At 57.5% G+C, this 22,708-nt stretch overlaps 1 protein-coding gene across 7 annotated transcripts in view; it reads right to left on the reverse strand.

The window, feature by feature from the left end:
- The window catches only part of ZMIZ1 (zinc finger MIZ-type containing 1), a 232,659-nt gene that overhangs the window by 28,105 nt on the left and 181,846 nt on the right, over positions 1 to 22,708 (reverse strand). For all 7 annotated transcript variants that reach the window (XM_059169783.1, XM_059169782.1, XM_059169784.1 and 4 more), the window contains one exon: positions 7,087 to 7,231. In XM_059169783.1, coding sequence (XP_059025766.1) covers positions 7,087 to 7,231 — 145 coding nt within the window. The remainder of the gene's footprint in view (positions 1 to 7,086; positions 7,232 to 22,708) is intronic.

The raw sequence follows: 22,708 nt of genomic DNA on the forward strand, positions 1-22,708 counted from the left end.
ACCAGCTCCTTCCTGTTTCATTCTCTCCGCCCGAAACTTGGTGAGAAGCAAACTTAACTGTGGTTCCCAAACTCGGCATGCCCACCGTCTGGCTGGAAGGGGACCCCCAGAGTCCCAGGCCCATCCTGGGAGTGCTTGCGGGCGGCTAGGGACATGGTTGTGGGTCTGCACACGCACCCTGCTGCCACGGTGCCGTGCACACGTGGGGGCAGAGACAGGCACACGCGTGAAGGGGCGGTCTCAGGGACTTGCTCGCCCCCACTCGCACCTGCTGCAGAAGCAGAAGTGGCAGCCGCACCAACACGGCTGTGACTCATCTCCTGGGGAGACGGCTCCTGCTGTCGCAGGGAAGGCTCTCGCCCCCACAGGCCCATGGCAGTCGGCCCTGCCACCGCCTCTGCCCGGGCTCAGACACCACCACGAGGGGGCGGGGGGCTGCCCAGCTACAGCTCCCTGTGGACTCGAGGAACAAGGACAAGCCCGGCTCCTGGGCCCTACCAAGGTGGGAGGGGGCCTGGGGTGATGAAGAGGAAGCCTTAGGGAGCCTGTGGGAGAAGGGGGTATCCTGAGGCCTTTCCTTCCACTGGCAAGTACTGCAGATGAGGTCAGCCCGGGTCAGGGGTCCTGGCATTTTGGAACTGCCTGCTAGGAACCACTTCTCTCCCCTTCTTCATAGTGGGTTGTGGTTCAGAGGGAGGCCAGGGCTGCTGGGATGTCAGCATCCTACTCTTAGTAATCCTGCCCAGCTCTGTGCACCCCCAGTGGGTACACCCCATCGTGCACCACCCCAGAGCCCACTCTCATGCTGAAAGCTGCAGCATGAGTGGCAGTCCCATCCAGCCAAAACCACCGCAAGAACACCAGTCCCCCGGGAGAGGCACCCGTGCCAGCAGCCACCTGTAATCTAGGCAGTGTTCTGCCTACCCAGCACCTCCTCACGGGAGGCAGCTGCTTTACCACTGCTGTGCCTCCTTAGTCTGGAACGCTTCCTCCTGACCCTCATCCTTAGTCTGGAATGCTTCCTCCTCACTCCTCACTCATCCTTCCCAGGCTCCTCTTCCAAAGGCCACCTCCTCCAGGAAGCCCTTGGGAAATTCACTGGCTTGAGCTCCACTTGTTCCTCACATTCACAGGGCCTGAGTGGGGGCCCATGGAGAGGCTGCCTTTCTCCTTCCGTCCTAGGAGTCCTGACTTAGGCTACCTGTACCTGGCATGATGTCTCCACACACCTACTGGACTCAGAAAGCCTTTGCTAACCAAAGTGCCAGAGAGAAAAACCGACTTTCCATACCCTCCTCAGAAGGAAGCCTGAGAATGAGTAACTGTGTCCACTCATTAAACCTGACTGCTGACTACCCACAGTGCGCTTGTGACCCCATGGGCACTGGCTCCCAGCAACCGAGACCCGCCCTCCGGGGAGAGAAACAGAGGGAAGCTAATGAAGCAGCTACTTGCTCTCTCTGTGCCTTAGGGTCCTTGTCTGTAAAATGGGACAATAACAGTATGTCTCTCAGAAGGCTGTCCGGAGGTCTGAGTGAGCTCCCACGTGTAAGGCAACGTGAGCACATGCAGCTTACCTCTGGCACCTAAAACTGGTGACTGCTGCTGTTGTTATGGTTTATGGAGTGGCTTCTAGAGGCAAGGAACTAGGTGAAGGGACTTTCACCTAAGAACTCATTTCATCCCTTAAAGGGGCTCAACTCAGACGCATCTGTAGGAGCTGAGGGTCACAAGGTCCTGGAGCTTATCAAGGGTGAGACTGCTAGGTGGGCTTGACCTCATCCTCTTGCCTCAGGGAGCTAAGGATCTGGTAAGACAGCACCTCCCCGCACAAAGATGGGGAGGGGCGCCTGGGGAGCTCAGTCGGCTAAGCGGCTGACTCTGAGTTCATGCTCAGGTCATGATCTCAGGGTCATCAGATCGAGCCCAACATCAGGTTCTGTGCCCAGAGGGAGTCTGTTTGGGGATTCTCTCCCTCCCTCTCCCTCCACCCCCCTTCTCAAATAAAAAAAAAAAGGAGAGAGATGGTGGTAATGCAAGGGGGGCACACAGTATGAGGGACATCTAGCAGTCCCCAAGAATTCTGAGAAGGGGCACAACTTCTAAGCTTCTTGGGGGACGCCACCCAGCATGAAGGGACAGAGGACATGTAAAAGTTTAGTCTCAAAGACTGGCTGCAGAGAAAACCCAGTGGCCTGGGAAAAAAAACCCAAAAACCAAAAACAAACCTGCACAGAGTATCCCAGAAAATATTCAGGGACTCCAACTAGATGTTCATGAGACTAATACTCAGATGGCACAGGGAGGCCCTGCTAAATAGCGGAGCTCTAAACTTCGAGTCTCTGGGTTTAAGCCTTGGTTGCGCCACTGACAATTTCTATGACCTTGGACATATCACTTAAGTCAGCTCGACTTTCTCATCTGTAAAATGGGACTAACACTCTCCTAGAATGAAGCATACGAATATAGGTAAAGTTTCACCCAGAGCCGGGCACTGAGTCCCTGCTAAATTGTACTTCCACTTTTCTCTCCATTTTTCCATGCTGAGTGTGTGCAGGTGCCCCTATTTACTTGATGATACGATGACAGTGCTCACAAGTTTTCCAAAAATGCTACAAGAGGGGGATGTTCTTATCATTACTGCCCATTGAACAGATTTCCCAAGCCTCTGGGGGCGTTCCTTAAGTGTTCCTTTGCCTTCCTGCCCCCTACCAAACTCCTACCTATACTCCAAAGCCCAGCCTGGGTACACTCCCTTTTGTGATTCTCTTAAGCAGAACCAAGGACATTTTCCTCTATTCCCTCAGCTCTTTTTGTCACATAAAAGAGCTTTTCACACTGCAGTTAGCGTAGACAATTTACATGTCTGTTTGGCAGCTCCATAGGCACTGACTGATGTTTGCTAAATGTGAGAAAATGAGTAAAAGCCCAGCAAGAGTGGAGTGCTGATTCCTGGCTCCTGGGTACCTCCTGTGGCAGCGTCTACACAGACATTCACAGAGGGAAGAGGCGGGCAGGGCTGAGTTATTTCTTCCCTTGCACTCCTAACAGCCACTTTATTTGGGAGAAAGAACAAATTCCTATTAAGGGTATTGTCAGACCCGAATTAATTTCCCTGATCTGGCTATATGGGTCCGTCTCCATGCAAGGCTGAAGAGCTCCCGCTAATGAAACACCAAGCCAGTGAGGAGCGGAAGCCCCCACCCTCTTTCATCTAGGGGAGCCGTTAACGGGGCTCTCCATCATCACAATTACTCGGGCCGCTTCCTTCCCTCCCCGCGGTGAAACGCGGAGGGACCTGCGCAGCTGACTGCATGTTGGAGGGTTTTACATTTTTTCAGTAGGAAGGAGGAAAGGAAAAGATCCTGTATCTTAGCAATCTGGAACCGATGGAGCAGGATTTTTGGCTCCTTCATCAATCCTTCTTCCCTCCCTCCCTCCCTTTCTTTTTTTAAAAAATTTTCTGGGGGCAAGAAGAAGGACCCATTACAACCTAAGCTTTGGGCCCAGCTCCATAGAAGCAGCGAACGATGAGCACAGAGAAGCTGGTGTGGCGGCACCAAGGAAAGGAGGCGGCTGGGGGTTCTGCTCTGATGGAGCCCCTCTCTGTTGGCTGACCAGAGTGAGTGCGTCGGAGTCCGCTGGCACCGACCGCGCTGGAAGTCCTGCACTGCTGTTTCTAGTACTATAGATGAGGGCACTGAGGCACAGAGAGGTTCCAGAGCTGCCCAGAGGCCCCCAGCCCGGAGAGGACAGAGTGAAGACACTCACGCCCGGGGGCCTGGCTCAGTGCCTGTGCCGCCCACCTACTGCATAAACCGGAGCACCCGGGGTGCACCCAGGCGCCTCTCCAGGGGGCGGGAGGAGGAGACACAAACCCATCCCCTGGAAGAGGAAGGGCGGCACCCCTTGATTTTGGAGTCATCCTTAGCTCTAGCGGGCTTTGACTGTAATTAAGTTAGGAATGTAAATGAGATTTATTAGGCTTTTAATTACTTTTGCAGCACTGATTTGCATAGGGACAATGTGCTAATTACAAACGGCTTTTTTAACCACTCCTTTAAATCTGAGAGAGAAGGGAGAAGTGTACGTTGGCAGCACGTCCAGGTGACGGCGGGGGCGGGAGCTGTGAGCCCAAGGCCCCTTCCAGCCCCAGGCTTGGCCTTCCTTCTAGGGTCAGGAGCACCGCACACGTCTGCAGAGCAGAGAGAACGGCATCCACACAGCCCCTCATCCCGGCCAGCCTCAGAGCCACTCCAAGGACAGCTCCACAGACCATAAAGCTCTTCCTCAACGCGTGGGCGCTTGTCGTTCCCCCAAGACTGCTGTCACCCCCAGCAGTGGCCGCGGGACGCCTGAGCCCTCTGATCCTTGTGTGTGTGTGGTACCAAGTGCCACTGTGTGCCTGTTGTCTCCAGCCCTGATGCTGTGGTGCCCACCTCCAGGGAACCTACCCCTTAAGTGGCTGGGACTGTGGCTCCAGAGCTAACGGAAGCATGACAGTCACAGGGTCCCCCAGAGACAGCCTGGCGCTCCGGGCTCTCAGGGACCCCCCACCCTTTCCTACTTACTAGTCCTCAGAGCCTACAGACAAGCCCCCCTGAGTTTTCAAACAGCGACACCCCTCCAAGTCCCAAATCCTGATCACCCCCCGTGGCCCAGGGTCTCCCGAATTAAAAGGGAAAGAGGGGCTTCTGTTCTCCAAGTCACTCAATCCAGCAGCGAAGGAAGGGGCCTGAAAATTTTCCTCTCTGTGAAAAGTACCTGACTTTCCTTCTTATTTGGGAAATTACATGAGGACTTAAAATGTGATGCCTCCTATTGGGGATTCCTGGGCAACTCACAAAGCTAGAAGTAGAGAATGGCCCACCTTGCATCATCAACCATAATGTGCCCTTGGCCTCAGCGTGGGGTCTGCAGGGATGTGGACCCGTCCATGTTCAAATGATGCCCCTTCTTTCTGGTAGTGGCATCGTACAGAATTGGGAAATAGGGCAAATCTGGATCAGAGTTGGGTTAAACAGCCAGACACCCCCTCACCGGTCTTGAATGGCCAGGAGCAGGAGCAGAGTGAAGGGCACAGGACTGTCCTGCTCCTCACCGGCTGTGTGCTCTTGGGCAAGTCACTGTCCTGCTCTGGTCCTGCTTTCTGTTCTAGCTCTGTCATTTGGGGAGGGAGGTATGGTGCAGAATGTGAGGAGGCCACGTTCCGTGGAAGCAACTGGCTCTCCATCAGTTCTCAGCAACTCTTCCGGGGGATGGGGCTCTCCCATCTCTGAGAGGCTGCGTCTTTGCCTCCTGTCATTCATGGCTCCCTACAGGGAGTTGAACCAGTGTGGCATCAGGAGCAGCGCACTGCGTCACGGCCCCCTGAGGAAAAACCAGTTCAAGCTCACGGAATGCACCTACCCAGCTCTGAGACCAAGTCCTTGTCCTTGAAGGTCAAGGCCCATGTCCTCTGGGAAGCCTCTTGACAGCCTAGCCGTTTTTCCTCCTTCTGACCCCCAGGCCAGGCCTGCCTGTCACCTAACCCTAAACATGCCTCCATCTGTCGGGTCTCAGTTTTGCCTCAGTGGGCCTTCCTCCCCAGCTAGCGAAATGCAGCTCCCCGGAGCACAGACATCCTTCATCCGGGTAACTCCAGGACAGGACGGTCTCCGGCCTCCAGCTCAGCTCAGCTCAGCAACGACCTGGCAAAGGCCTGGCCAGGGTCCAGAGCCACAGCACTCTGCAGCCTGAACGGTCATGGCTGAGCAGGTGCGAGGCAGGCCTCTCGTGGGGCTGCGGGGCTCCGGTCCACCAGCCGGGACAGCTTTCGTGCAGTGGCTTGGAGGAGGACAGGAAGGACGGACGGGAGATGGGAGGTAACGAGAGACGGCAGGTGTCTGGCAGGGCGGAGTGGTAAGGGCCTAAAGTATAGGCAGACCGCTGAGGCTCCCTTCAGCCACAGCCTGCGCAGAGCGGCTGGCAGCCCTGACGGAGAAGCCCTGCGGCTTTCTGCCGAGCCAGGGCAACGGGAGGACAGCAGCCAAAGGCAGGTTTTGCCTTTCTAGAGCCGTCGTTCTTAACCACGGGTGATACCCTCACCCCCTCAAAATGTGTGAAGGTGCTTTTATAGCATTGGGGTGGGGGGCACTAGAACAACCAAGTGGGCAGGGACCGAGACATTGAATGCCCTGACCCAATGCCGGCAGTGCCCCCCCCCCGCAATGAGAAACACCCACAGAAGGGGGCGCTGTCCTGAGTCTAGGGGTCAGGGTGGGACCCAGGTCACCTGCCGCATGCTCTGGGCTACGGGTGCCTCAGTCAGGCTGGGTCGTGGATGAGAGCCTAGCTCTGACTACAAGTGTACCCTCCTGAGTTTGTCATCAGGGGGACTTGCGGAGGGAAAGCAGACAGCAGGGCAGGCCCTGCTGTTCGGGGGTCATCTGGCAGAGCATGCAGAGGGAGCGGGCCCAGCTCAGCCAGGGAACTGCAGAATCACTGACTGCAGGGTTTGCTCATCCTGAACACGTGCTCCTTCCGAGGCTGGGGCCGGGCAGACTGGCCACTTGCTCGGGGCCCGACGGCCTCCTCCAAGGCATTCCCACCTGTGATCCCGGGCTTCTCTGGAGCCCGCCCCTGCACCGACAGCCCAGCCTCACTCAGCTCCTGCCTGCTCCGCCTGGGCTGGCTCTGTCCTCATCTGCTGGTGGGAGCCCAGCTCTGTGATGTTCCCGAGCCCCTCGTGGGCCCTGGGTATCTCTGGGTTTGCCCAGGACCCTGCTCAGGAGAAACGGAAGGCCCTGGGCTCGGGACAGTTAAGCTTCAGCCTCAAGTCTAGAACCTAAAAGAAGAGGCAGCCTTCCACCAAAGGGACAGGGCAGCCACGCTGGGTAAGACCAGCACTTTCAACCTCTGCTGTGACGGGGAAGAGACAGTGCTCCTCCACCAGGATTTCAAAAACAGCTGCATTTTAGAAAACACAGAATATCCTCTGGGCTGCTTGGTGCCCCACCCCAACCCTCCAGGTCTTCCACTGCAAGGGCACTGCCCGGTGCTCGCCCAGCAGACCCCGGCCCATCCCGGAGATACACGCCCACTTACCTGTGCGACAGAGTGGGTTTCATGGAGCTCATGGAGTTGAGGGGGGGCTGCATGGGGAGTTTCCCGGGGGGGTCGCTCTGGCGGCTCTTCTGATGTCGGAGCAGCAGCAGGCGGCCAAGCTCCTCACACCAGGAGGACAGCAGGGCTACAAGGAAGGACAGGATGGTCAGCCAGCCCCGTGGCCACCTCCCCCTGCTATGTCCGCCCCCACACCTCATCCTCCCAGACTGGGTGTTTCCACCCTCGTGTGACACCAGGAGAGCCACCAAGCCTCCTCAGGAGGCCTTGGTCTTCTCACCTGTAGAGTGGGACGGCCACCCCGAAGGAGGGCCAATGTCAATGGCCCTCACTCTGAGAAAGACAGGCCAGAGGTGAGCATGGACTCGATGGAGGGGATGTCAGAGACGGTGTCAAGGAGAGACCACCAGAACGGGAGGGAGGGAGGGAGCCCAGCACAGACCCTATGTGGGGCAAGTTTAGGAAGTGCTGGGTTCCCCCTAACTTCTCAGCAAGGCTTCTGGACAGTCAGCTCAACATGGCCTTTCCTCGGGGGGCAGGGTAGGAGGGGCAAAAGTCACCCGGAATCCAGAGCGTTCCTGAAGACTCCTGATGATCCCAGGAATGCCCGTGGGCTCCTTCCTGACAGTCTTCCCCACCAAAGTGCCCGTGCCTTCCAGGGAGACCTGAGGCTGGTCCCTGTGCTGCTGGGCACCCACGCTTAGGAGGACTAAGGACTTGCAGGGCAGAGGGCAGCCCCAGGGTGAGGTGGGGGGCTAACCCAGAGTGCGCCGGGGGCACAGAAGGCAGAAGCCCAGGAGGATCTTCACATCCGGGCGTCGAGCCCTTGAACACCAAGAGAAGAGCAGCTGAAGCTAACTAAAGGGGTACTGGGCAATCACCCTTCACTGTCCTAATGTGGCCGTCAGGGGCCAGAAGCACCCTCCTGGTCAGTTCATCTGGCCAGTCCGTCCAAGCACGAACGATTTGGAAAGGCTGGGCTGCCACCACTTTGTTACGTGAACCAACAGAGCTCAGAGACCCTCTCTGGGCCTCAGTTTGCTCAGCCCTGCCCTCCTCGCAGCGCTGTGGGGAGGGGTGCGTGGGGGGGGGGGATTGCTGAGATGGTGTGGGAGCAAAAGGGGGTGACCACACCCCGGCCACTGCCCCATTCCTGCCATGAGGACTGGTCAGCCGGGTCTGAGAGCTCTGGAAGGAGTCAGGCCAGTCTGATAGACGCCCGTGGAAGCACAACCGCTCAGCCGCTTGCTGGACGCAGAGCCCACTTCCTCATTTCCAGGCTCTCCCACCTAGATGCTGTACGACATGCTTCTGTGTCCTTTTCTCCAAATCCACCCTGCATGATCCAGAATGCCAGCCACTCACCCCATTCGACAGATAAGCAGACTGAGCTCAGGTGAGGGAAGTCACTGGCTCCCAGTAACCACAGCTAGAGGGGCAGACACAGAAGGGGTGCTCCTGCCCCATTGCCCCAGTAGTGAAGTCCAAGCCGGGACCAAAATGTGGCAGAGCAGATGAAACCCTTCAGAAGGCAAAAACCGAGTGGCCATGGACTCCAGCCCCACCAACTTAGCAAGGAAGCCCTCCAGCCTCGTCCGAACTCCCCCGCCCCCATCACCATGTTCAGCGAGCGCTGGGGAAGATGCCTTGCCCTACAGAGCCCTGCAGTGGCTTCCCAGGGCTGTCATGTCAAACTGCCCAGATCCTGGACCGAGTGCCCCATTGGCGCACAGACCTGAGAGGCAGGGCTGGGACCCTCTGCAGTCCTGTCTGCCCCTGCCCAGGCCCACAGCAACTCTGCCAGTCATGGGGAGCGGTGGGTTCCTTCCTGCCCCTCACCCGGTGGGCAGGAGCCAAGAGGCCACTGTTCAGGCCAGCAGGAGAGCCCTGTGCACACGGTCCCACTGGCAGCTGCCCACAATGGTGGCATACCTGTTCCCGGGGAAGCACAGAGGCTGCTGCGCAAGGGACAGGCAGTGGTTCTCCCGGGGAATGGGGTCAGGGTGGGGAGGGGTCCTCTAGGGTTGCTGGGTTTGTCTGCTCTGCTTGTGTGCTGCCCAAAGACCACCAGTCAAAGAGGCCAGCAGGGGTTGAACACCAGCCTATGCCTCTGGCCAGGAGAGCACCTGTTCTGCCTCCGGGAGGGGATGCCAATGGGTGAGCTACATCTTAAAAGATGTGTCCTGCCCTTCTCTGTCAGGCTCATCTTGCCACCACCTGTCCAGGGAGGAGGATGCCAGAGAGACCCCTACCCTGGCGGGTGTCTGCCCAGAACCATGGCAAAACGTCCCTAAAGCAGGCATCCAGCACACATCTGCCACAGCTGGAGGGGGAGGCAGCCTATTCAGAGAGGTTGGAACAAACAGAAATGAATTTCCAGATTGCTCCATTCTTCTCCCAAGCCCCTAGTTACCGCTTCTTGGGCGGGGGGGCGGGGGGGATGGTACTGGGCATCTGGAAACTCATTTGCACGCCAAGCACGAGGCCTGCCGGATCGCGGCGATGGAGGGACTGCTCGGCTGCCAGCACAAAGGACGGCCACAGATGGTGTCGCCCGCTGCCCACGGACGCCCCTCCCAGCCCGCGCTCCTCCTGGGGGCCACCACGCCGGGCGGGAGCTTTCCTCCAATGTCACGGGCCACCCCCCTGCTTGGTCAAGGACAGCCCTCATCTGCCTATCACTGGTGGAGGGGTTTTCCATAAAGGGAATGAAAGGAAGCTGGTGGCATCGCGGGGCCTGGCTGCGAAGAGCCTGGGACATGGGGAGCAGATGGGACGTGTGTATAAGCCAGTCACGACATAACACAGATGCCAGGATAGCCACAGAGGAGGAGGGCAGGGGGCGAGAAAGGCAGCACCCTCCCCTCCTCGGCCCGGGCAGCCAGCTAGCACAGAGGCCATGCTGACGACGCATGGGGGTGGCGGCACGGACACAGGGCATGCTCTCTCGTGCCGCAGACCCCCACAAGCTGCTCTGACACAAAGGCTGGGGGATGACAGCAGGTAAGAGCCAGTCTGTGGCCCAACAGGGAGTCGGCACTGTCTGAGACCCAGGAGGACTAACAGAGGCAGGCAGGGGGTCATACAAGGACAGACAGACAGGCCAGCTGGGTGGGCGTCTACGTGCACACCACATCGTTCCTGCATCCAGGAGGAGTGGAGCATGTGTGCTCAGATGGGGCCTGTCTTGCCTGCATGTCCATGGGGTCCCATGGGTCTCTGCTCTGTGCCCTCTCTGCGGTGAGAAAGGAGAGGGGATCGCCGAGCACAGGCTCGGGGTTCAGGAGGGATGTCAGACATGCGGAGTCCCCAGATGGGGTGGGAGGGATGGGAAGGCACTGTGCGGTGTGCACGAGGCTGCCCGAACTGGGCAGAGCTTCAGGAAGAGATACCAGCCATCTTAAGGGGCTAAGGCAGGGGAAGGAGTGGCCCTCTTGCTGCTTGGACAGCCACCGCGGCCAGCCCTGGGTCTGGTTCTGGGGGTACCACTCACCCTGGCAGTCTGGGTTCCAGTAATGTGATGTGACTGTGGGTGAATTACACACACTCTCTGGGCCTCAGTTTCTTTATATGATAATAGGCATAATGCTAATGCTCTCTCCTTAGGACTGCTGGGCCCCTGGAATGACACTAACACCTACAAGGTGCTGAGAACAGGGTCTGGTGTAATAAGCACAGAGAGCTGGGAAAACACCGCGTGTGCTCTCCGGACAGCAGGTGAGGGTCTGCGAATGCTCCCTCTTCCCCACAGCAGGAAAGCACCTTGTGAACGGGAGGAAGCCAACCTGGCCCACTCCAGGAGGGGTCAAGGCAGTCCCAACGGGCACCAGGGCCTAAGCCGCTCCGGGAGAGGGTAGGGGACGGGACAATGGTAGGGAGGACCCAAGAACAGGAGCTAATTGCTCTGGCTTTGTAGTCCCACGGGTGATGGGGCTTGGGTCCTGTCCTGCCACTCCCTGGCTGTTGAGATTTCATACAGGCTTGAAAACCCAGTTTCCCCGTCTGTGAAATGGGCTTAACTGAAGCTGCCTGTCTCAGGGAGTGAATGGGAGCTATAAATTAGTGTTGTCAGCCAACTGCAAAGGTATCCAAGCAGAAGCCAGAAAGGGAGGGAGAGTGGGCAGAAGAACGAAGGAACCCTGTATCCTACAGTAGCCCCCGAAAAGCAGCCCATCAATCCCACACCCATCACACAGCCCTGGGAGAGTGTGGAGGCACCGGCTTTGGAACCAGTCCATGAGACCCAATCCCAGCTCAGTCTCCACCACCCGTGTGGCACCTTGAACAAGTTGCCTACCCTTCCTGGGCCTCAGTTTTCTCATCTCTAAAATGGGATGGTGGTGATTCTACTCCCCACCTCAGAGGGTAGTCGCAAGCATGAGCTGAGTTACCATCACACAGTGCGGGGGCCGCACTCGTAGGGGGCCATACACGTGTTTGCTACGGTGAAGATTAGTATTACTGACCTCAGTCAGAAGAGAAGCGACCATCAGGATGCAGCTTTGGTGTCGCTGGCCATGTGGGACCGTACGACAGAGACCAATGATGTGGGGAGACAAGCAGCTGCAGAAGTGCCAAAGGGGCTGGGCTGGAAGCGGAGTGTCCCTAAGTCCCAGACCCCAGAGCAGATGACTAGGCCTGCCTGCCCCATTGGCTATGGAATCTGCCGAGTGGCCCCTATCACGTGCCCCACTTTGCCTGAGACACAGAAGGCAAAAATCAATTCCCCGTTTAGATGCAGTTCTGCCTTTGCTTCAGTCAGTGGAAAGGGACCTTCAGCCCCGGAAGGAAGGTATTCTGGCTTCCCTAGGATCTGCCATGGACCTCCTGGCCCACTAGCCACCATCTTCAACGAGGGGTTCCTTGGGATCTTTAACACCCCAAGACCCACCCCGGGGCACCTCACCTGGCCCGGTCTTGGGCCCTGGTGTCTGGCAGCCAAGTTCCGGATGGCCACGTTATAGGGGAAGCAGCAGCCTCGAGGGTCAGCGGAGCCCGGCCGGGAGAAGACATGACGGTTGACCACTGCCCGCACTTGTCTCTGCAGCTTACCCAGGAAGCCACTGGGACACGAGGATTCCCACTCCAGACCCGCCTTGCCTCGGATTTCAGCAACTAGGGTCATTTGCCAACAGCACGTGTCTTACTGTTGATGCCACGTTGTGGTGTGATTCGTGGCGTGACTTCCTTCCTCGTGGTACATAAAACAGTGGTGAGTATGACCATGGCGGGGGGCATCTTCTATGAATGAGATACAGCAGACAAGTCTAGGGACCCCTGTGCCAGCAGATTTGGTGGCTAAGGCGGCATGAACTCTTCTGGAAGAGAAGTGGAAATGAGCTCCAGGTCTGAGCATCGGGAGGACACAGGATGCCTGTCTGAAGGAGGGCAGGGAAGGAGAGCTCCAGACATTTGCTCCCCAAGATCTTCCTGGCCATTCCCCCCACAGCCGCAGCCGCCACAGTATGCTCTATGGACAAGCCAAAGAAACCAGATGTCAAAGCGAGGGCAGGTCTGGAGTGGCGTCCTAGAGCGTCTTAGTCCTGGCTTGTCCCAGATGTGTCCTTCCTGGGGACCCGGACAGGCCCTGCACTTGTCTCTGTACCCGCAGCTCCTGGCAGAGGGGACCCCCAGGATGGGCTAACCAGATGGCCTAGTGGGATGGGCCAGTCTTACCACGGGGGTGGCAGGGGTAGGGGCAAGAGGCTGCACGTGGCAGGATTTGGGAATCGCCTGGTTCCAGGAAAGGAGGGTGGAGCTGTACTCTCCAGGCATGGCTAGCCGCCAGCAGACAATGGGCTGGTGGGGGTGGAGGAGAGGCAGAGGCTGGGGGTCTGGGAGCTAGAGCATCAAAGGGGTGAATAAGCTCACCCAGGCACAAGAGAAAGGTTGCCCCTTACCAGGCTGGACTCCAGCTTGAAAAGGAGCCAGGAACCAGAGGCAGCCAAGTGGCCACAGGAAACAAGGCATTTGTTCTTTAGGGAGGCGAGCAGGGATGTTCAGACAGCAAGAAGCCTGGTCTGCTCATTCTGGGGAAGGTCTGGGCATAGGGAAGGGACAGGAGCGGCCTAGGGGGGCGTGAGGGGGAGTGCAGAGAGACCTAGAGAGACCTGGACGTGGAATTATCAAATGCACTGCAGCCTGGGGAAGCTACATGCGAAATGAAACAAAGGCGTATTAAGTATCAAAGAGCATCTTAGCGGCTAAAAGGCTGCTGGAGAACAGAGAAACTCTGTGAGTGTATGTGTGTGTGTGTATGAGAGAGCGAGAGAGGGAGAGGGAGAGAGAGAGAGAGAGGAAGAAAGGGAAGGAAGGAGAAAGGAGGGGCTTCTGAGACCCAGGGATGGGGCAGGATACAGGTGTGCTCTGTTTGGAAGCGGGTGAGGAAAAGAGCCCGGCCGGGCGAGGCATGAAGAACCCTTGGGAGCACGCCGTGGAGTGGAGTCCGAGGCTCAGGGAGAGGTAGGAAGGACCCATTCCCACACATCTCTGTGCTCTCGGCTCCCTGACTCAGAAGTGGCAGTGGGAACATGCCCCACTTCCCAGCGGGGAGCTAGGAGGAAGTGCCGGCCTCCACGCAGCCCCCCCCCCCCCCCCCCCCGCTACATCTGAGCTCCTCCTGGTCCCTCATCCACCCAAAGCTCCAGGAGCATCCAAGCCCCCTCCTGAAGACGCCCCCTCCCCTGCCCCACGCAGGGCCACTGCAGCCTGATCGCCTTGCAGCGTGTCCCCTTTGCTTCCTGCCTGTTCCGATCACCTTCGGCAGCCTTGTCCCGTCTCTGAATTATGACAAGCCTGGCCCCTCATTTATCTCTGTCTCCGAAACTGCCTCCCGCCAACCCACACTCCGCAAGGCAGCCAGAGGAATTTTTCCACAAATGTATTCTGATCACCTCTTTTCTAATCTGTGTCCCCGAAGGCTGCACACGGCCTGGTAGATGGTAGGTGCTCAATGGACGCTGAAATGAGTCAGAGAGCCGGGCTACCCCAGGGGAAAGGTGCACCACTGTCCCACGCGAGCATAAGCCCTATGGGCCAGGACGGGATCCAAGGGGTTCGCTTCTGCAGCCCTAGCACCCAACATGGCCCTTGACATCGGCGACACACCCATGCGACCGACGGGCTGAAACGAATCACCGCTGGAGAACGTACTACAGGGGAAATGGGGGGCTGGACAGACCCACTTGCTGCATCCAAGAGACCGACAATCAGGGCACACATGCGACAGGCTCCCTGTGGCTTTTAAACCTGCTGGCAGCCCTCCACCCCTCTCCCCATTCCTCGAGGGCAGGGGCCTGGCCTCAGCAGCATCAGCCCTGCATGGAATTCTATTGTGATGTGTTCAAAGATGGGTGCTGTCATCCAAAAGCATCTGTATCTGAGTCAACTGACACCTGTTTTGTGACCTACCCGCTGATAGGCTCTGCTAACAAGGGAAGGAAAGGTAAGAAGATTAAAGGAACCACATCAGCTCCCACACCTTGGCAGGCTAGCTGCAGCCCTGGGTTTTCCCTGCTCACGGTGTGATACTGCTCTTGATGTTGACATTGTCCACCCCACAGGGGAAGGCCTTCCCAGACCCACGGCTCCCTGGAGATGCTGTTGCTCTTCCTCCTCCTGTCTCCAGACCCAGGCCATGCCCTCCCAGTCTCTGACCTACATCTTTCATCTCCCAACCACAGGACGGGACCCTGGGACCGCTGCCCGGGAAGCTCAGGAGTCAGAGACCATGGAGACTCAGCCAGCGGGGACTCCTGTCTGCACCTGAGGCCCAGGATCCATGCTCCAAAGCCATGCAGAGAAAAAGAGTAGTGAGCAGCCTGGAGGGGAGGGCGAAGCGGGAGCAGCCACAGGGGTTGACATGACTCAGGTGTGGCCTGGTCTCTCCGTGTCATCTGTAAAGTGTGAAGACAATAAGAGGAACCTCTATTCACAGGCCTGGTGTGAGGCGTCCTGAGATGAAAGAAGGACCCAAGCTTTAAACCACATGGAAGAAATGTCAAGTCTTGTGCTAGAGTCTCAGCTGGAAATTCAGAAGCTGGAAAATGCTGACTACCTCCTGCTTCCAGAAGGCAGAGGGGCTGAGCACATACAGGAGCCAGTCAGCTTGGGTTCAAATTTCAGCTGAGCCCCTTGGCAGCTGTGTGACCTGGGGTAAGTTACTTAGCCTCTCTGTGCTCTGGTTTTCCCTTTGGTAAAATGGGGAGAATAAATATTACCCATCTCCTAAGGTGTCAAGATTAAACCAGCTAATGCACATAACACGGTAGTACCATAGTACCATTTCTGGCATTCAAAGACTCTATACAAAGAAACTGTCCTGGTTTGGTTGTAGAGCACATGCTCCTTCTAGGGTTGGGAGGCTTCTCTCTCTCCCCCTCCACATGCTGCTGCTCAAACAGAATACAATTCCTTTCACTCATCTCCAAGAGGATCGCAAAAATGCATCTGCACCTTGGGCCCAGCCCCGAATTACCTCCTTCACGCCGCATGCTCTCTGGGCAGGTGGTGTTGCTCTGCTCCCTAGCTCCCAGCTACGCCCACGCCCTCTGCTGTCCCTGCCAGACTCTGAATCAGGCAGATGGCAGGCCCCCACAGATCTGAGGCCCAGAAGTTGCTCACTTCTGACCCAGCTCTTAGGCCACGCTGGGCAGGTAGCCAATCTGGGCAGACTCCTTCCTCAGGGGTGCCGGGGAGCAGGCTCGGACTCTGCGGCCCTCCTCTCCAACTGGGCCAACAGAGCAGCTGACTAAGAGCCTCTCTTCTGGCCCCAAACAAGGGGTGGGTCAGTTGGGAGGCCTGGGCGGGCCCTTGGCCCCTCCTCAGTCCCCATCCCTCTGTGTGTCTACCAGGAGGTGGGACGAGGGACAGGAACCAAGGTCAGGATTCCTGCTCTAACCCATGACCCCAGCTCTGAGAACAGAGATGTCCATGGGATTGTTCCTCCGCCTGTCCTCCTTGGTGGGCCTACCACTGCCGGGTCCCCCAGAAATGGAAAGAGGGGCCCCTCCCTGCCAGTTCTCTTGGGTCATCTCCTCCCAGAAAACAGCACAGGATGCACTTGACCACAAAGGGGCAGAGCCAGGGCCAGCAGCTGCTGGGTCTCAGGAGACCGGGTGTCGGCCTGAATGTGGCCACGGACCCGAGGCCAGCCGGGGGCCCCAAGTGCAGGCCTGTGAAACAGGGTGATTTCACCCTGGCACGGATAGGGAGGACCTGATGGGATCATGAAGGTGCAGAGACAGCCCTTGACTCTTCTCATCTGGCTGGCACCCTCTGCTTTGCTGAGCCTCACAAACCCCAGCGAGGGCTGGCCCAGGACAAGGTTGTCCATGTTTTACCAAGCAGCAACGGCGGCCCACAAGGAGGCGGTTCAACCCCAATCCCACCACAGGACCGTGACCCCGCTGCTGGGCCAGCACAGCTTCCCTCTCAACCCCCCAAGTCTGTGATGTCACAGATCTGAGAACAGGCAAGGCACGCCTTCTGCCCACCTCCCGTCCTATGATTCATCCCGGCATCCCGGCTTCTTGTCCCTGGTCTGTCACCAACTTCCTGGGTGACCTCAGGCAACTTCCTTCTGCCTCTGGGCCATGCATGCGCGGGGTGGGGCGGGGGGGCGTTGCGCTCTCTGAAGTCTGTGGCTCTGGGAATCAGCAACTGGTCTCCTAACGGGGTCACGGCTCTCAGGGCTGAGGCTAGCCTCTGGCCTTCTCAATACTGCAGGTGCTGTGGGATTGTGGGAAGAGCCGCCTATCCTCTTGTCTGGTCTGGACACGTCCCTCCTCCCCTCTCCCTGTCACCTCCCCTCCCCGGGTGACAGAAGGAAAGGGCTCCAGAGATCTCACCTTGCCCGGTTACCCCATTTAATAAACCCAGGCGTGCAGAGTGGGGAGCAGGTGTGCAGAGATCTGGGAGCCTGGGGGTCAGGAGGGCTGGGGGAGGGAGCTGCTGGGGCTGCTGAGGCTAGGACTTCCCTCCAATTCCTGAAAACATTGTTCCTGGGGGGCTGTAGGCTGGACTTCATGGCCCTGACAGCTGACCCCTGGATCATAAAACAAGAGATGTTTTCCTTGGGGGGAAATATTACTGTCCTGCAGAACAGCTGTACCCTCGTACCAGCAGCAGCAGCAGCACACGGAGGACAGTGCGCGAGCTCATTCCCGCACTCTACTCCCTGCTCTGTCACCTCTCATTGCACTGTGGCCATGGAAGTCAAAACAAGGAGGAATCCGCTGCTGGCCCTCTGGCTGCCAGTGACCCTGCCCTTCTCCATGTGCGCCTGTGCACATGCTCGGGCCCAAGAGCAACGAGAACTGAGCAGGCCCAAGAGCAGCGAGAACTGAGCAGGCTGGCCGCAGACATGCATGGAGGCTCACAGCCTGTCCTGCCTGGTCCTACCCATATCCTTGAGCTCCACATCCCGTCCCTCCAGGTCCTTGGCTGGCCAGAGAGGGCCTCTGGGCTGTGCCCTTCCTCCCAGAACACTCATTCCATGCTCCCACCCCCTCTCCCCAAGGGCTGCCCGGGTTGGCAGGAGCTTGGAGTCTCAGGGCATGTGAACTCACCCTGGGAACTGAACTCCAGGGGACCCCGGAGCCGGAGCTGGCAGGGATGATTCCCAAACCGGTTAGGCTGTCCTTCATCCTGCTGGGCGGGATCTTCAGACCCGGGGTGGGGGGGGGGGTGGGAGGGGGGAGAGATGCCAGACAGGTTGAGCCTGTCTGTGGGCTTTAGGAAAATCCCAGCCTGGAAAATTCCCTGCCTACCTCACACCACCATCTGGAGCCTTCCAGGATAACCCATTTAATTGTAAAGACATCCCAAAGCCAGCTCAAGGGGCTCTTTGCATTGGAAAGAGAATGCTCCCTTTTCCTGAGAGGTGCCCCCTGGGTCCTGCCAGGCAGAGGCACAGACCAAAGTGCTGCTTGCTGAGACCAGCTGGCAGGGAGCTTGCACCATGTCCCATGCCCCAGCACTCTGCCGCCAGATCATTATAAACTACTCAGGAGTGGGGCAGTCATAGCCCCCATCTTAGAGATGAACGGCAGGAACAGAGAGGGTAGGGATCCTGGCTCAGGGCACACCAAGCTTGTGCCAGGCTGGGACAGAGGCGGGACTTTCTCCTCTTACCCCAGGGACACTGGCTGGTAGTAGAGTAAGGGTGAGCAGAGCTCCCCTTCCATGCTGGGAAGGGGAGAAGGGCCCTGAGCCGCCCCCACAACTGACTGAAGCCAGGTGCCCTCTGTGCATCTGCCCCACCATATTCTGGGAGAACACGGCTTCGGAAAGGACAGATCCCTTTGATTCCCCGAGGTCTGACCAGAATAGCCGTTGGGAGGAGGAGGGTCCAGGGAGTCAAGAATCTCCACGGCTCCTTTTTGCTCCAAGGCAGCACCCACACAAGGCACAGGGGAGCCCAGAGGCCTAGGACAGCGAGGGTGCTCTCCCCACACTGCTGACCCTGGGATGACACCCCCAGGGGGTCTGCAAGACCAGACCTGGGCCCCACAGGCACAGAGCGTGCCCCTGGGAGCCATGAAACCTGCATGTCCCTCATTCCAGCAGGGGCTACCTGGAGAGCCTGTTTCTATCCTGTACATAGAATTTCTCCTGGGGCCTAAATACTACAGCCCAGGGCATACTCTAAGGGAACTGGAGGGGTGGGGGCGGGGGGCGGGGCAGGAATCTATTTCTTCCCTGAGGAGCTGAGTTTCCCGAGGCTTCCCAGCGTAGTGCTTGGCCATTGGTCTGGCTCCTTCTGTTCCCTCCGGATCTAAGGAGAGGTCGAGTGGAGGCCCCTTCTAGGCTCAACCAGAAGCTGAGTCTAAACACCATGCTTGTCCACCTCAAAGGAAGGCAAGGCAGCTGTGAGTCTGAGAGTTGAGAGGCCTGGCTGTGCACCTCCACTGTTAGTTCCGGTTCCCACGGCCATTCTCGATCCTCATGGGAGTGGAAGCCAGCAACAAACGCCAGAACCCTCAGAAGAAGGTTCCCTTTCACTCAGCCTGGGCTCCCAAAGCCATGGCAGACCACCCTGGGGTCCGGGGACCAGGCCTTGGGGAGGCACTGATCCCAGGGTATCTTTGTTTCTATTAAGGAACCACCTGGAAACCTTCCCAGCCCTAGAGTAACTGAGGGTGTGTGTGTGCCATAGTGACAAGGACAAGAGACAGATCTGGGGCGGGTGGCACTTTGCCTGGTGATCCATGTACTTGACTCCTGAGAACAGGCTTTAGGTCACTCGTTGCCCTTTGAGAAAGAGCGAGTTCAGGACCAATCTGCTGACCACCCCCAACCCTCCTCTGCTTCCCCCGCCCGAGGGACCTCATCGTCCTGCAAGAACCTCAGGTGCACAGTACAAGAGAGGCGGATCACACCTCCACCCTCTCCAGCCTGGGCTCAGCCTGGGCTAGTGAAGGGGAGGCCACGTTGTGCTAAAGGCTTGAGTCACAAGGCAGATGGCTCAGAGGTTGACGCAGTGGTCTTGTTCCAGCGGCAGTCGCTCTGCAAATCAGGCAGGTATTTTAGCTCAGGGGCAGGTCACCTGGCCCCACACTGTGGGAGATGACAACCATCCAGTGGGTTCTCTATCTAAAACCTGTGTTGCACTGTTTGTTTCTTTTTCTTTTTTTTCCTTCGTGTATCCAACAAGAGCAGCCCATCACCCACACATCTTGCGTTTCTGTCCTGGCTTCCTGACTGATCACCACTCCTTTTCTGTGAAACCCAGCATATGTGGACGTTTGAGGAAAGCCTGGAAGCCGCCCATGACTGGCTGTCACGACCTCTCCAGGTGCCTCACAGGGGTTGGCCGTTGGTAGCCTGGCTGCCTGAAAACACAGGACTGGCCCATCTGGGCTGCCCAAGACTGCTGGGGTCCCTGGTGCCTCTTGGTGACTCTGTCACATTGCCTACCTGTTTTGGTTATGGAGAGGTGGACACCAACCCAAAGAAAACATGACTTAGAGACTGAATTTCTAGAACACTGGGGAGGGGGTTGGGGGAAACGGGAGAGGAGTTTTCTCTTTGCAGAAGCTCCTTTATGAGATGAAATGATTCTCTGTGAGGTTTCTTTAAATATCCAGCTGCCTTGTTGCAATGAAAATGATCATTTATGAGAATTCCATTTACATATAGTGCTTCCTGGCTGCACTTGTTTCTCAGAGAGTAACACACCTGGGGATGTCTGGGTGACTCGGTGTCCTGGGTGCTGAGGTGCCAGGGCAGGACTGAACCACCTGGGTCTCCAGGATAGGAAATTTTTGCCTGTGCTTCAGAATCATCTGGAAGGCCTCATCCCCAGTGGGGTGTCAGATTCAGCGGGTGGTGGGATGGAGCCCAAGAATTTGCATTTCTAGCCAGTTCCCAGGTGACGCTGATGTCACTAGTCCAAGAACCCTACTTGGAGAACCACTGGTCTAGCCCAGTGGCCCTCTGCTCCATGAACGGAGAAAGAAGGAATAATTCTTCCCTTTCCCTTGCAGGGTTCAGAATCCACACAGGCTCTCAGGCCAAGGGGAACTGTGTGCTTGGCACATGGTCTGCAGACTCCTCGATTGTTACGTTCAAGGCCCTGGAAGTTTGACCCTAAACTCCCTCCCCGGCCTTAGTATAGATGAAAGAACACTGGGTAGGGAGTCCAAAGTGGGTAAGTCCCCATTTTGTCTACTCGCTCTGTGCTGTGTGGTCTTGGGCAAGACCCTGACAGATTTATGGACCTCTCTCTCTCTTCACCTGCACATCAGCCGATATATCTCACCTACCTGCTCCCAAGGTGTAATGGCAGGACCCGGCAGGACCTCCTGTGCGTGGAGAACTGGGCTGGGGCCAGGCCCTGTTCTGAGCCCTTTGCACACACTGTCTCACGCAAGCCTGCACTCTGGGAGGCAACTACTCCTATCTCCCCACAACTCGCCAGTGCGTTGGCTGGGTGGCCCTAAGCCCTCTCTGCCTTGCAGTCTGCCTCACAGAGTGGCTGGAAGGACAGGGTTAGGTCCTGCTGGGCTCAGCGTGGCCCTGGCTCTCAGGAGGAGGCCCCAGGGTGGGGGGGGGGGTGCACTGACAGCAGCCTGGGCTGCCTTCCATTCCTGTCTTTCTTCCTGAGCAGCTGGGGGAGGGGGCCGTCATTAGTTTAGGTCTCTGCAGTGTTTAATCACCACGCAGCTCTGCCTCCCTCCTCCCTACTCCAGCGCCTGCTCTCTCCCTGCAGGAAACAGCTCTCTGCCTTCTGCCTCTGATGGAAGCCATGAAAAATGAACACAGCACCCAGAGAGAAGGAAACACCGGGGCAGGGAGGGACGTCGGAGCCAGATGACCGGCTGGTCCTAGCCCAGCATGCACCAGCTGGACCAGCTGGATCCCGGGGAGGCTCTCGAGGGCCTGCTGGTCACGCACCTGACCCCCTAACAGGGCCCCAGGGTCTGGACGGCCATTGGTCCGGGAGTCCAGAGCAAATCCAGCTGCCTCTCTGAGAGCTAGAACCCAGAGCCCGGACCTTCCTGGGATCTCCAGCATTCAGAGGCTCTGAAGACAGGGGATCTACTCCCTGCCTCTGCCCCGAAGAAGGCCAGCCCATGCGGGCACATGCCCTCGTGAAGGTCGACTGCAAGCTGGGCAGAAATTCGACACATCCCTTTGGTCCGTTCGTGTTCCTAACAGTCCTATGATGTCAGGATCAGGACTCCCATTTTCTAGGAGGGAATTGGCACTCAGAGAGATTAAGGAACTTGCCCAAGGACGACCAGCCAAAACAACTGGCAGAAGGGGACGATTTATTTTTCATTAATGCCATTACTGCTTACTTACATAATACATGAAAGCATCCTCTTAAAGCTAACATTTCAGACGGAGACCCGAAGAGAAACCGAGGCCCAGATCTGCTAGCCTCCAAACCGCTCATTCTTCTACTGCCACTGATGACTCCAGCTGGCTCTACTTCGCCGCCCGCCCTTCTTTAACTTTTCAGTATAATTTTGAAGAAGTCATGCGTGCACGTGACTTAGGGACATTAGTCGATAAAGGACACATGCTGGAAAACATGGTCTCCTCCAACCCCAGGCTTGTTGCCTCAACCAAGGGTCATGCTAGAGGCTCTGGGGTTTCCTCCCAGAGCCGTTCTGTCACTGACATACATCATGGCCTTGGCAACGTCTGGCTGGAAGATTCCCACCCTGGATATCCACGTGGTTCATCCCCCTACCCAGTTGCCCGTATTTGGGGAGGGCGTCCCTGCCCTTTCCAGCGTGCACACTGTACCACCTGTCCTGCCTCCTGTCTCCCTCCCCCAAGTGATCCTTCTCCATAGCACTGACTCCCTTCTGCTTTTGATCGTGTTTATCATCTGATGCCCCACTCCCTGAGCCAGAGCGAAAGCTCGTCCTCGGCAGGGGTTTCCACACGCTGTGTTCACTGCCACGGCCTCGGTACCTAGAACAAGGACCCACATGGGTAACAACATGAACATAAAAGCCGGCCACGGCCATTATACAGGTGGGCAGACCCCACCCTTGACACGAAGGGTGGCATCTTATACACGCTGTTCTCAACCTTCTTTCTAAGAACATACGGTTCAGCGCAAAGAGATTGTCACTCCTGGAGAACA

The sequence above is a fragment of the Mustela lutreola genome, chromosome 4 (assembly GCF_030435805.1).
Source record: "Mustela lutreola isolate mMusLut2 chromosome 4, mMusLut2.pri, whole genome shotgun sequence".
NCBI classification, from domain to species: Eukaryota; Metazoa; Chordata; class Mammalia; order Carnivora; family Mustelidae; genus Mustela; species Mustela lutreola.